The 12,817-nt window shown below is 38.6% G+C and overlaps 1 protein-coding gene and 1 pseudogene across 3 annotated transcripts; one reads left to right on the top strand and one right to left on the bottom strand.

The window, feature by feature from the left end:
* Positions 1 to 1,017: 1,017 nt before the first annotated feature.
* On the top strand, positions 1,018 to 5,431 carry hdhd2 (haloacid dehalogenase-like hydrolase domain containing 2). 2 transcript variants are annotated; one of them, XM_082538900.1, is made up of 9 exons: positions 1,018 to 1,126; positions 2,686 to 2,795; positions 3,049 to 3,151; positions 3,437 to 3,542; positions 3,834 to 3,918; positions 4,180 to 4,345; positions 4,533 to 4,583; positions 4,885 to 4,948; positions 5,097 to 5,431. In XM_082538900.1, the coding sequence occupies exons 2-9, from the start codon at positions 2,695 to 2,697 to the stop codon at positions 5,198 to 5,200; spliced, it is 780 nt and encodes a 259-aa protein (XP_082395026.1). In that variant the 5' UTR covers positions 1,018 to 1,126; positions 2,686 to 2,694; the 3' UTR covers positions 5,201 to 5,431. The 2 variants fall into 2 exon arrangements, with proteins under 2 accessions (XP_082395026.1, XP_082395025.1); XM_082538899.1 differs by having other exon boundaries at positions 1,043 to 1,093.
* Positions 5,432 to 5,436: 5 nt separating this feature from the next.
* LOC309711514 (katanin p60 ATPase-containing subunit A-like 2) lies at positions 5,437 to 9,376 on the bottom strand (annotated as a pseudogene). The gene is made up of 6 exons (XR_014280905.1): positions 8,989 to 9,376; positions 8,163 to 8,226; positions 7,968 to 8,086; positions 6,956 to 7,057; positions 6,507 to 6,608; positions 5,437 to 5,605 (listed from the first exon to the last, which is right to left on the bottom strand). The product of XR_014280905.1 is annotated as a katanin p60 ATPase-containing subunit A-like 2 (transcript).
* Between the last annotated feature and the right edge of the window lie 3,441 nt (positions 9,377 to 12,817).

The following is a 12,817-nucleotide window of genomic DNA, read 5'->3' on the forward strand; positions in this document are numbered from 1 at the left end:
CAATTATATCTGAATATGTGTCTGCAAAACACAGGTCAGGATGTGTGGTGTTTTGATCTGTGGGCCGTTAATAATAAATCACAAAAATATTTTTTGAAAGAATTGTGGTGAGTCGTGCTTACTTTAGAGTTTAATTTGAAAAGTATTCACATTGAATATAATTTACTGTAGCTATAATGGAAAAATACCCATTCTGTGAAACAATACAAAATATATACAACAGAGTTTAAAGAAAAACAAAATACAACACAGATCAAATCACTGATTACAGTTTTTAAAATACATATTAGATGGAAAAAAGTGCAGGGAAGAGAGAAGGCTGCAGGTGTTACAGGTGAAATTATAATTTAATAACAACAGAGCAATAGCAAGAGCCAGAGGAAGTGTAAAAAGAAAGAGCTACTGAAAATAAACCAGAATTAAAATCAGAAACAGATCAACACGTTAAAGTTGTGTTTTTGTTGGAAGGACCTTAAGACATGTGGGATTAGCTTATGTTTTCATTTTTTCCACATCTATCATGTGCGCTTCAAACTATTTATGCAAAAAATAAACCCAGAAAGCTAAAAAAACAACAGTTGTTATTCACTATGTGGAGGTAACATGCAAAGAGGATTTGAATAGCGGCCTCTGGCATCCTGTAGAGAGAAGGTCTTTATCGCTGCGTTAATACCTCCCACCATATTAAATCTATCCGAATGCACTGAGCGACCCACTAATGCAATACATCTGTTACTTGTTAGTGTGATGGGACACATATGTTTTTTATTACTCTAATGAGTGATTAAGTGGTTAAGGATAACCCTCTTAACTGATTACAAATATAGAAATTGAAAAAATATAAGTTATAATAACACGACAAAAAGAGATTGATATTGACAAGAGAGAGTGATATTAAACATATGGTACTAAGATAAATTTTTTTCTCTACAAAAATGTAGAACACAAGTTTTTTTTTCTGTTTTGAAAACATAATCCTGTACTGCATTTGAGCTGCAGGGGTCAGCAGTGACCACATAACAAACCCGTTTTAAATCTACGAAGAAGAAAACGTCAACAGGAAGTAGGAGGGTTGCTGCTGATGCTGTTGAAGGTTAGCTGTACTGGCTCTTTACGCTCTCAGTAGGTCAGTTTGTAGCGCTTTTGTACCTTTTATATAAATGGAAACTTTTATCATTAATTCTCTCATTTGGGAATGAATAATAAAGGTTTTTTAAATTATTGTGTCATGTATATAATTCCGAAAACATTCGAACCATTTTCTGTGTTATCACAATGAGTTTGAAAATAATTCATGCACAAAATACTAAAGCTTATTTATTGTTATTGTGTACATTACATCTCTCCTGATACAGCATGTAAACCCAGTTTTTGAAAGAGTGGTTCAGAAATATTATTTAAAATACTAAATAGCTTTCGAAAAAAACCCTTCCCCCCTTGTGTTTTTGTCTATCTCCCAAGGACCAAACCTGTTTTTGCTTCAGAGTTTTGTCATGAGATGTTTTAATGCGAATTCTATTCAAAGATGTATTAACAGTTGTATGTATGCTTTTATTCGATTCAATTATCATACGGATAGTACACATTAAAGTTGTCAAACAGACAACACATCAGTTTATACACCTTTTCTCAAAAACCAGCCATTACAATGTTTAGTACAATTAGTAAGTGCTGAAAGCTTTAAATATGGAACGACAAATGTGTACGAGCTACAAGTGTGCCAGATATTAAATAAACATACAAAGTGGAGTAATGTTGTACAATACATCAGGCCTGAATGTAAGAGACTGACAGCCTGTTAAGCTACATCTTTAGGTTATGATTTAGTACCTTTACCACACACATAAACCAGGTTTATTATTTTTATCCTAGCACTTTCTTGACAGTTCAGTATTTTTTCTGTTGTCTGTAGAGATGACTGCAGATGTTAGATAGGTAGCCTTACACGCTCTGTGTGTGTGTGTGTGTGTGTGTGTGTGTGTGGTTTTAGGTGGGTATTAAGAGCATTAATTGTACCCTTGCACTGATAACTACACGACGCAAATCCAAGTATGTCTAAATAATAGGGACTCATAGCCTGAAATCAAATACCTACAGATCCATAAATCTGCATTCTCGGCAGAAACCCATAACAGAAACTGGTGAGTAATCCTCTCAGTTTGGCCGGTAATCTGACAGATTCTGCCACCACCACTGTGAATTATGATTATAAACATATAATCTCCAAAATAATAAATTGTTATCAAAGAATAAGCTTTTTTTAAAAAAAAAAAAAAAACCAACTAAAGCTCCATTTACAGTGGACGATGGTCATATGTAGCGGTTTAGAAATCGTAATCAGATACTGCGTTCCAAACAGGTCTTATCTAATGTGTTATCTAAAATGTTAAGAACATCCTGTATTTGTGCTCTTTCAGATTAGTTCACAACAAGTGAAAACACTGTAAAGAGGATTTTGATCATTAGTTTAAGCAACAACAAAAAGGAAATGTCCCAAATTCCCCAGTTCTGACTTTGTAAATACTACGATTTTTGTCTGTAAATCTGAATAAATGCAGATAAATTTAGATTACAGAATATCATTCACCTTATATTACAATTTTTAGTGTTTCCTTACGAAAATAACAGATTAATTTATTAAGAAAATGACTTCTCGTGACATCATTGCCTTTCTTACCTGTGCAGGCCTCCAGGATGGCAGGCAGGCGAGCGCTGAAGGCTGTGCTCATTGACCTGAGTGGAACTCTGCATATAGAAGACACAGCAGTGCCCGGGGCGCAGGATGCCCTTAACAGGTAAATGGCAGGAGGGAAAAAAATCAGACCTAAAATGGCGCATTGAGAGTCAGGATGTTACTCTATGAATGAAAAGAAAGACTGAAAATTATTTTTTTAAATTACTTGAACACTACTCAAAAACCTTTTTCTGTCTTGTGCTTGCTGCATATCTTTATCTTAGATCAGTTCTTTTCCTGTGATAGAGTGCTGTGAATTGTAAACATGGTTTGAATTGCTAGGTGTTTTCTTTTGTGTTTTTGTGCATTATCAGGTTACGGCAGGCGTCTGTAGCTGTCAAGTTTGTGACCAACACAACCAAGGAGAGTAAGAGGATCTTATTTGAAAGGCTGCAACGCCTCAATTTTAACCTCCAGGTGAAATAGCCACACCCTTTCTTATAGCAGAAACTTTTACTGCAGTGCCAAAAGAAATCAAAATGACCTTTAGAAGGGGAACCGCTGTGATCTTGTTTTGTAATGTCTGTTTTTTCCCAAAAGTAAAGTGATGAAAAGAATGTTAGTGCAGAAGTCAAAATTAGGCGAAGAAAAGCAAAACTGGTGATTTACTTAATAAATCAACAAACTGAAAGGACTGTGATGCCATTTTGACCTCGAGAGTGCTGCCTTATGTGATCTTGAAAAATGACCTTTACTGTACAGGAAAATGAGATCTTCACTTCTCTGAGTGCAGCAAGGAGTTTGTTAGAGCAGAAACAACACAGACCCCTGCTGCTGGTGGAAGACAGCGCCCTGGAAGATTTCACTGGTACGAAGTTGAGAGTGTGTGGTGGTGTGTGTGTGTGAGTGACGGAGAGGTAGACCTGAATTTATGTTGTTTTAATTATCATTTGTTTCAGTAACCAAATAAGATAAACTATTTATGTTTAAGACATTATAGCTTTATAAAAAATTCTAATTGTCTACAAGCATTTTGTTAAAAATGAAGCACAAAGAATTCATAAATCGATATCTCTTTAGCAGTTACTATAAAATTATATAGATGAATAATAATTTATTTAAAAAACCTCCAGTTATATATTTTTTCTTCCTTTTGCAGGGATTGAGACGTCAGAGCCGAATGCTGTCGTCATTGGACTTGCTCCTGATCACTTCAACTACTCCACACTCAACAAGGCTTTCAGGTGTTAAACTTGGTCAAGTTTATCAGCTGACATATATATCAGCAAAATCTTCAGTGTGTCTGATATTTTTACTCAAAAATATCAGATACTTTGTATTATTTATTTATTTTTGATATACAGTAGTAGCAAAGCAAGCGTTTTATTTGGGCATATTTGTGCAGTTATGTCTTATTTCTTGAAAAATGAGACCATATAATAAACTTGGTGTTTGTGATTTTGTTTTCTAAAATGTCATTGTTTTAAATGTGTATTCCTTTCAAGAATGATTCTGGATGGAGCTCCTCTCATCGCCATCCATAAGGCTCGCTACTACAAACGTAAGGATGGTTTGGCCCTCGGACCCGGGCCTTTCGTGACGGGACTGGAGTATGCCACCGACTGTAAAGCTACTGTAGTTGGAAAGCCTGAAAAGACATTTTTTACACAGGTGTGGAATTTATTTTGATTTTATTTTTCCTCATATAATAAGACAATTGTTGATTTTATAACAGACATGTCAGATACTTACTTGACATTATAGCATCTATACAATCTTTTTGTGTTTAGTATTTGATTTTTTTTTATGCTTTTTGGTACTAACAACCATTGAAGCCTCTTCTCATTTCTTCAAATAGGCTCTGTCTGATTTAGGATGTAGCCCCAGTGAAGCTGTCATGATAGGCGATGTAAGTATATTATCATTTTTGACAGAAAGTGAGTTTTTGGCTTTCTCTTGTATACAGTATAACCATTTATTGTAATGTTATTGTTGCTGTTGACAGTTTTAGTACCTCTTACAAGATATACTAATGTTAAAAAATCTTTTTTTTCTTCCTAGTGGTAACATTAAAATAAAATGGTGGTCTTTACACTGAGTGGCCCTGTGATATATATTTCTTCACCAGCCTGTGACTGATTAACACCCTCACAATTTACTAAAAGTAGGTCTGTGCTTTTTTTTGTTTGTTTGTTTGTTTTCTCCAACAGGACGCCAGAGATGATGTAGGCGGGGCTCAAAATTCAGGAATGTTGGGTATTCTTGTCAGAACTGGTGAGCTGAGAAACAGTCAGCTTCTCATTTCATCTTCAGCTTTCTCTTCCACTGTGGTGTCTTTATTAGAAGCTACATTTCTAGCTACTTCATCTATCATAATTTTTTTTTCTTGTTGCTAACCATCTTCTCTCCTGTTATGTTTTAGGTAAATACAGAGAAGACGATGAGAATAAAATAAGCCCAGCTCCCCACCTGATATGTGACAGTTTCCCAGATGCTGTTGAACACATCCTGCAGAATCTGCTTTGAGCGCCAAGTAAAAATAACCTTCTGGTTTCATTTGCACAAGTAACACTGCTAATGTTTCAACAGTGGAGAGACTTAAGATATGAAATTATTTTCCTCAGAACATCCTGATAAATTGAAAACAGTCATGCTATAGTAGTTTGACTCAAAGTACCAGTCACCATAACAAAAGTTTCGTTGTATTAGGTTGTATATTTTTTTTCAGAAAATAAAAAAAGAAAACAAATGATTAAACCAGCATTTTTTTTTAAATTGTGCTGTTCTAGTGTCAGACAGATTGGTACTCTCTCTCCCAGTCTGTGTATCTGTCTATCAGGTTTCGTGCTGAGTGTTTGGTGTGTTCAATCACATTCAGGAAATCAGCCGTTGTTACAGTTTCCAGTTGGATGGCGGGCATGTCTGTGTCATCTGTAAAAGAGAATCAAAGTAAGACAGAGAAGATGGCTGTTGTAGAGGTCAATCTTGACTTTCAGAATCAGAGAAACTTTATTAATCCCAGAGAGAAATTGAGTTGTCATAGCAGCAAATATACAACAAACAACAAGCACTCATATAAAATGAGTGTAGAAACAGAGATACTGGTAGATAAATATTAAGATAAATATAGAGATATAAGTATAAATATAAAAGGACAAGTATGTTTGCAAATATGTGTCATGTGTACAAAAGTGACAGGGTGCACTGAGGTGTGATTAATTCTGTTCCACATTTGTGGACCTGACCCAAGTGGATGAATTAAAGAGTCTGATTGCAGCGGGAAGGAACGACCTCCTGTAACTTTCCCTCAGACAGCAAGGCTGAAGGAACCTGTTGCTGAAACTGCTCTTCAGATTGTCCAGTGTGTTATGAAGGGGGTGGGAGTCATTGTCCATGATTGCCAGCAGTCTTGCCAGCATTCTTTCACTGATCACCTCCTCCAGGGTGGCAAGCTTCATGCCAGCAGCAGACTCGGCCTCCCTGATGAATTTCTTCAGTCTGTTTGCATCCTTTGCTTTGATGCCTGCACCCCAGCATGCTACAGCAAAAAAGATGGTGCTCGCAGCAAAAGACTGATAAAACATATAGAGCAGCCTGCTGCATACATCTGAGTCTTCGTAGAAAGTGAAGCCAGCTCAGACCCCTTTTGTAGGAAGCATCCTTGCTGGCAGACCACTCCAGCTTGTGATCCAGTTGAACTCCCAGATACTTATAGGATGTGACTATTTCGACATCAGTCCCACCAATGCAGATCTGTTTCTACCACCAGCTCATTTGTTATAGCTACATTCAGCTGCAGGTTGTGTGTGTGTGTGTGTGTGTGTTGTCCTACCATCCTGATGTGACTCCAGAGCATCAAAGATTTTTCCAACTGGTCTCATGGCAGCTTCCTTACATGCCATCTTATATCTGAGCCAGAGTAGCCCTCCATCTCCTGGAAATAAAACACAGAAGCATGTGAATGAACACATTTCCTTCTAGATAACATATATAATTTCATGAAATCAAATGGTAATTGAAAAATGTGAAGCATAATGATTAAACGCCTTTGTCAATGCTTCGTACTCCAGTACAGTGCATAGCTCAACGCCTCCTGTGCAGCTGAGAGGAGGCAGCCAGTGAGACATCATGGCTTGGCAAGCTGGTGAAGAGGTAAGACTCATCCATCTGAACCAGTAACTCGGTCTTTATCCTGCGACTCCCCTCGCGCTCGCCTCTGAAAGCAATGAACAGAGTTTTTGTGGACAGCAGCAGTGGCACATCTACATTTTACTGCACTTAGTGGTTAAGGTCACCCCATGCTGCTCTCTGGCCCATCACTGACTCAAGCTCATCCAGGAAGATGGTGGATGGAGCGTGGTACCTGGCCAGCTCAAATAGAACCTGCAGACACATGTATTAAATCATTTACACTACATACACGGTCAACATATTGTACAAAAGTCATGTTACTGAAATAAAATGAGTCATTTCTTATCAGTTTTTATGTACTCAAAACGAATATGACAGTCAAAATGCAAAATTGGCTCTAGTTTATCACGGAATGTATGCCATGTAACCACTACGAAAGCTGTGTTGTACATGTAGCATAGCATATATGCGGGGCCCAAGGCTTGTCTTGATCGCCAATCTTGCATCCAAAGTAAAGACGATATGACTTCTTCACTTGAGAAGTGATACTTTCTTCTGGTTGGCAAATGTCATTTCCCCACAAATATAGCAAAAATTGTCCACAGTATTAACACACTTTTGAGGCATTAGTGTTCTGTATTGTAACTAAATGGATAGAATAATGACAGTTTTATGTAACAGTAGCTTAAGCTGTATCCCATGAAGTCTGAAAGATTTCTCAAATTTTCCAACTAGGCTTTGTATAGTACACTGCTGATGTCAGCTTACTTCAGCAGCTGCCTGGCAGTAGTACTGCATTCCTTCAGGAAATAATGGAATAAACTCTGGATGATGTGTACATGATGGTATTATCCAATGTGATGCAATATTACATCATTCTATGCTTATTTAGGATGTTGTTACAGTCCTGCTGGATAAATGTACACAGTGAAACATAGAAAAAAAAACTATATGAAATATCTTCCAAACGAGAGCAAACACAATATTTTCATGCTCATATTTGTGTTCAACACACCAAGACACTACAGATTAGGACCTTTTTAGGTCAGTAACAATTTCAGTGTTGACCAGTGTAATCAGACCTCAAAAAATGAAACACAAAACACAAAGTATAGTATTCAAACATGTTTTTGTAAAATTCTTCACATAGCTGACAGCCTACCCTGACCAGTTTCTCAGAGTCTCCCCTCCACTTGCTGACAATGCTGGAAGCTGAGATGTTGAAGAAGGTTGTCTTACACTCTGTAGCTACGGCCTTGGCCAGCAACGTCTTACCTGTACCTGCGTGGGTAAGGGAATGTGAAGTTTTCATAGTGAGACCCTGACATTTTTTAATATCCTGCACTTGAGTCCTTACCCGGGGGACCATAGAGCAGTAAACCCTTCCATGGAGACAGGATGCCTGTAAAGAGTTGGGGATACTGAGGAGGAGAGACTGAGTCAAAGAATGAGGGGGAAACATGAACAAAACAGTATAGATACAACTTGAGTAAATCACATCCTAGCTCAGTATGAGAACACATTGTATTTCCATTTTCAGCACACCAATAGCAAACTGAGCTCTGTGCAAAGAAACCTGATAAGTCTGATTTATAGCTGATCAGTGCTGCAAATACCACACACAACAAATTAGTTTAAATTTTAGGTGGCAAACACAGGCTGGCTGAAATGACCAAACTGACCTATAGCTCAGAGAATGAATAATAATGGAAGCAAAAGTTTAGGATTGTGGGAAGGCAGAGAGACGATGTTCAATAAAACAGGCCAGCAGAATATATACAAGGAGATGGACACATCAGTCCTCATCTTCGTCTGTAAATGTCAAGAGGATGCAGACAACCTGATTTGTTGTCATCATATCCATGAGAAAGGTCTGGGTGATGATGACAAAAGTGTGTGCATCTATTTCTGTGTGTGTGCGTGTTTTTATCTATTTGCAGAAGCACAAATTGTGTGATTGTGGCTGTGTATAATAAATTCTACATGGCATGCCACATGTGTCTTCCTATCCATCTCTGTATCTGTGTTACCATAATATCCCAGGTATAGATTTAATGTCACTCTAATAGACTGGCCTGACCCCACTGCCCTCCTTCTCTTTAAGCCCTTTAAAAGAGATGTATTCAGAATCGAAGATGGGCGACCGGAGCTGAAATACCAGCATGCTCGGGTAGCGGCCGCACCTTAATGGGATAAACGACGGCCTCTTTGACTAATCGCTTGGCATCCTCCAGACCGATGATGTCCTCCCATCGCACATTGGGGCTGTGCAAATAGATGTCCTTTGGAAAAGCATACACACACACACACACAACAGAGAGTGAGTGATGCATGTGGAAGACATAAGCCAGAAATTGGCCCCCACACACATCCTGGTTGCGTAAATAGGTGTCTTTTAGAATGAAACATCGGGTAAGGGAAATGGATAGAGCCTGGGCCTTCATTAATACAAAAGATCAATTCATTCAAAACAAAGCCCTCTGCTGCTCTGTAGTGGACACATTCAGCAAGAGTCATATAAAGGATTTTCATATTTTTACATTATATTCCAAGGAACAAATTAAGATAAAATCAGCTTCTCCCCAGGCAAGTTGAGACGAGACCAAGACCGGGACAAAAAAGACTAACTTTTGTGTGCTTTTAAGGGCTGACATGATGGTACTGACTGGCCCCAAAGTCATCTGACAAAACAGCGATCACCTCCAACAACTGTAAAATATGAAATATGTAACTGGTTTCAGTTATACTTTATATATAGATAAAATTGTAACATCAAACTGAAGATTATAAACTTGAAATTGCATCATGTCCTATTGTAGTAGTACTAGTCAAATTACACTGTATGATATCAACTTCCCTAAAATGGATAAGGCCTGTCAACACAAAGTGATATGCAGATGTTATTTAAAAGTCAATGGTCACATTTATTTAGTCAAACAACACCATTTTAAGTAAAATTCTGTAATCAAACAATATAAAGACATGTGCACACCTCACTGTGTAGACTGGGGAAACGCTCTTTGTTTTTTGACCAAAAGGTGAGTGCATCACAGAGTCATTTATGCTGTCTAGGTACTTGCTTATTTGTGCATCAGTGCTCGAGTCCTGGCTTGTGCTGCGTTGCAACCTAAATGCCTTGTAGCGTGAAAGAAGACGTTGTTTTGGGGGTGGCGCTGAGTCACTATCTGATAATTCTGTGTCTTCTTCTGTTGGTGCTGCAGGTCCGTCTCTGTCTACCTCTGTGATCAAAAGGTCTGGAAAAGGGTGCACACACACACACACACACACAAAGACAGGATTAGACAGGATGCTTCTAATGATGCTATAAAACCAAAGACAGTGATAATAAGTGGAACAACAAAAACAACAATAACAATAAATTATTATTATTATACAGTCACCTATTAATGACTTTTTAAGGTAATCTCTGAACCTCTTCAGTGCTGGTCCGGTTTCACCATTTTGGACATCTAAATCTACCCTGGTCAGTCCAAACTGGGGGTCAAGCATGGTGGCAAGGAAGTAGATCCGATGGCTAAACGGCTCTTCTGGATCCTTTTCGTCCATGCAAATCTGCCTGAAAATTCCAGAGAACTGTTTCTCTAAGGATCTTTTCAGTGCCCTGACTATAGTTACGGCCTGGGGCATTTGTACTTCCATCTTTATAAGATGATTCTTCAAGTCCAGAACAGTGGGGACCACCATGCTAATAGTCACCTGATGATCACCTTCTGTAAGGTCTGTTGCATCAGAAAAAGGCTCAAGCAAAGCACAAAGATCTTTCAACTGAGCCCACTCTCGGGTTGAAAACACTAAATTCTCTGTATTGCTGCACATTTCAGTGATGGCCCCGTGGTCAAGTGTGATCAGAGCCTTTAACTGTCTGTAGGTGCTATTCCAGCGGGTGTTGTTTCCTGCTGGGATGGACTTATTGGAGCCAAAGTGTGCCTCAAACAAGTCTTTGTGGTTACTACTGCTGTGCAGCAGGTTTGTAAACTTGCTGGCTTTGGCAATGGCTCTAGCTATTGCCTTTACCTCTTTCATCCCATCACTGATTACAAGTTGCAGCGAGTGGGCGAAGCAAGAAAGACGTTCACCCGTTGACCATGGATCAGAACCTTCTGCATCCTCCCACATTGTTTCATCATCGAGGTCACCACTGCTGTCACCTTCAGGGTGCTCTACTTCTGGCATCCTGACTTTAAAGGCCCGCTTCATATTGGATGCATTATCCGTCAGAATGTAGCTTATTTTATGGCCAATGCCATACTCCTCAACTATTCTGTCAAATGCTGAGCCGATTCGTTCGCCGCAGTGCTTCCCTGTGAAACGCCTACTGTCAAGCAAAAATGATTGTAAACTGTAAGAGTCCTTGTTCTTGCAGGCAGCATGAGCAGTAACTCCCAGGAAAGTACGAAGCCTCCGGTCAGACCAGAGGTCCATTGTTATTGCTACATTTGGCTGGACTTCCAGGGCTTTGATTATGTCACCCTTCAATTTAGTGACAAGGTGAGGTATCAGCTTCTCTGTCAAGGTGGTTCTAGACACAGGAGTGTATTTGCTATCCAAGACATTCAGGAAGTGTCTAAAATGTGGATTCTCAACGATAGACAGGGGGAGAGAGCATCCAACTATAGGGTCCTGGAGGATGGACTGGGTGATGGCCTGTTGCCTGGGTGAATTTGGGGAAAATAAGTGGATGCTTGGAGCAAACAATGATAATTGAGGCTGTGTGGGATTGACCGCTATCACTGATGTTGCAGATCCTGCTTTGTACTCCAAGTACCTACAAAACAGGGAAATAGGAATCTGTAAAACATCGGTTTCTATTCAACCACAAAAACTACTGTATCTTACAAGCACAGTAATTTTAAACCTATCAATGAGGGCAGACCTTTGCATACAAAAGAACCTAATCTAATCCAGTGTGACACATATAGATCATTAGGCACAACTAGTAATAATGAAAATACTGGAGTGTTCAGGGTTGCAAGACCTTAAATAACAAGAACAGAAAAACTGTTGAATGGAATCTACAAAAGACAAAATGTCTGTGCATTAACTTTGCAGGTTGCATTAAGCCTCCTCCTGCCAGTCAGCTATCAGACACAGCTGTATTGACAAGAAATGAACTACTCAATAAAGTCTGAAGTTACACCAATACAAAATAACTGTGTCTAATAATGCTAAAATAGCCCCTACACACTGGACTGGTTTAGTAGGGCAACATAGTAGAAAACACCTAAGAAAGTCATAGTCAAAGGTCCTTAAGTTCGATTTAAGAACCTTAGGACTCAGTTTTGCGATCCGTGCTATCTGGACCAGAGCCATAGACCGCTCTGATCTGGACTTCACTGTCGAGAACGCTGCTGTTAGCCGAGCAATGTTATAGGGACACTCTTGAAACCCCCCTATGGTGGCCCCTAGAGACAAAGCACGTACAAACTCCAAAACACTTACAAATTCCAAATAGCACGCACAAACTCCAAAACACGTACAAAATCCAAAACACATGCAAAATACAAAACACGTACAAACTCCAAAACACGTACAAAATCCAAAACACATGCAAAATCCAAAACACTTACAAACTCCAAAACACATGCAAGCTCCAAAACACTTAAAAAATACAAAACACATGCAAAATACAAAACACGTACAAAAAACAAAACACATGCAAGCTCCAAAACACTTACAAAATACAAAACACATGCAAAATACAAAACACTTACAAACTCCAAAACACATGCAAGCTCCAAAACACTTACAAAATACAAAACACATGCAAAATACAAAACACGTACAAAATACAAAACACTTGCAAAATACAAAACACGTACAAAATACAAAACGTGCAAAATCCAAAACACTTACAAAATACAAAACACGTACAAAATACAAAACACTTACAAAATCCAAAACACTTACAAAATACAAAATACAAAACACATGCAAGATACAAAACACATGCAAAATCCAAAACACGTGCAAGCTCCAAAACACTTACAAACT

Source organism: Aulonocara stuartgranti (genome assembly GCF_965226115.1).
Source record: "Aulonocara stuartgranti genome assembly, chromosome: 7".
In the NCBI taxonomy this organism is placed as follows: domain Eukaryota; kingdom Metazoa; phylum Chordata; class Actinopteri; order Cichliformes; family Cichlidae; genus Aulonocara; species Aulonocara stuartgranti.

Excerpts from the sequence above, each read along its gene's own strand:
- hdhd2 (XM_082538899.1), top strand. Across the intron at positions 2,796-3,048 it reads GCGCAGGATGCCCTTAACAG|GTTACGGCAGGCGTCTGTAG; the intron begins GTAAATGGCAGG and ends GTGCATTATCAG. Across the intron at positions 3,543-3,833 it reads CGCCCTGGAAGATTTCACTG|GGATTGAGACGTCAGAGCCG; the intron begins GTACGAAGTTGA and ends TTCCTTTTGCAG.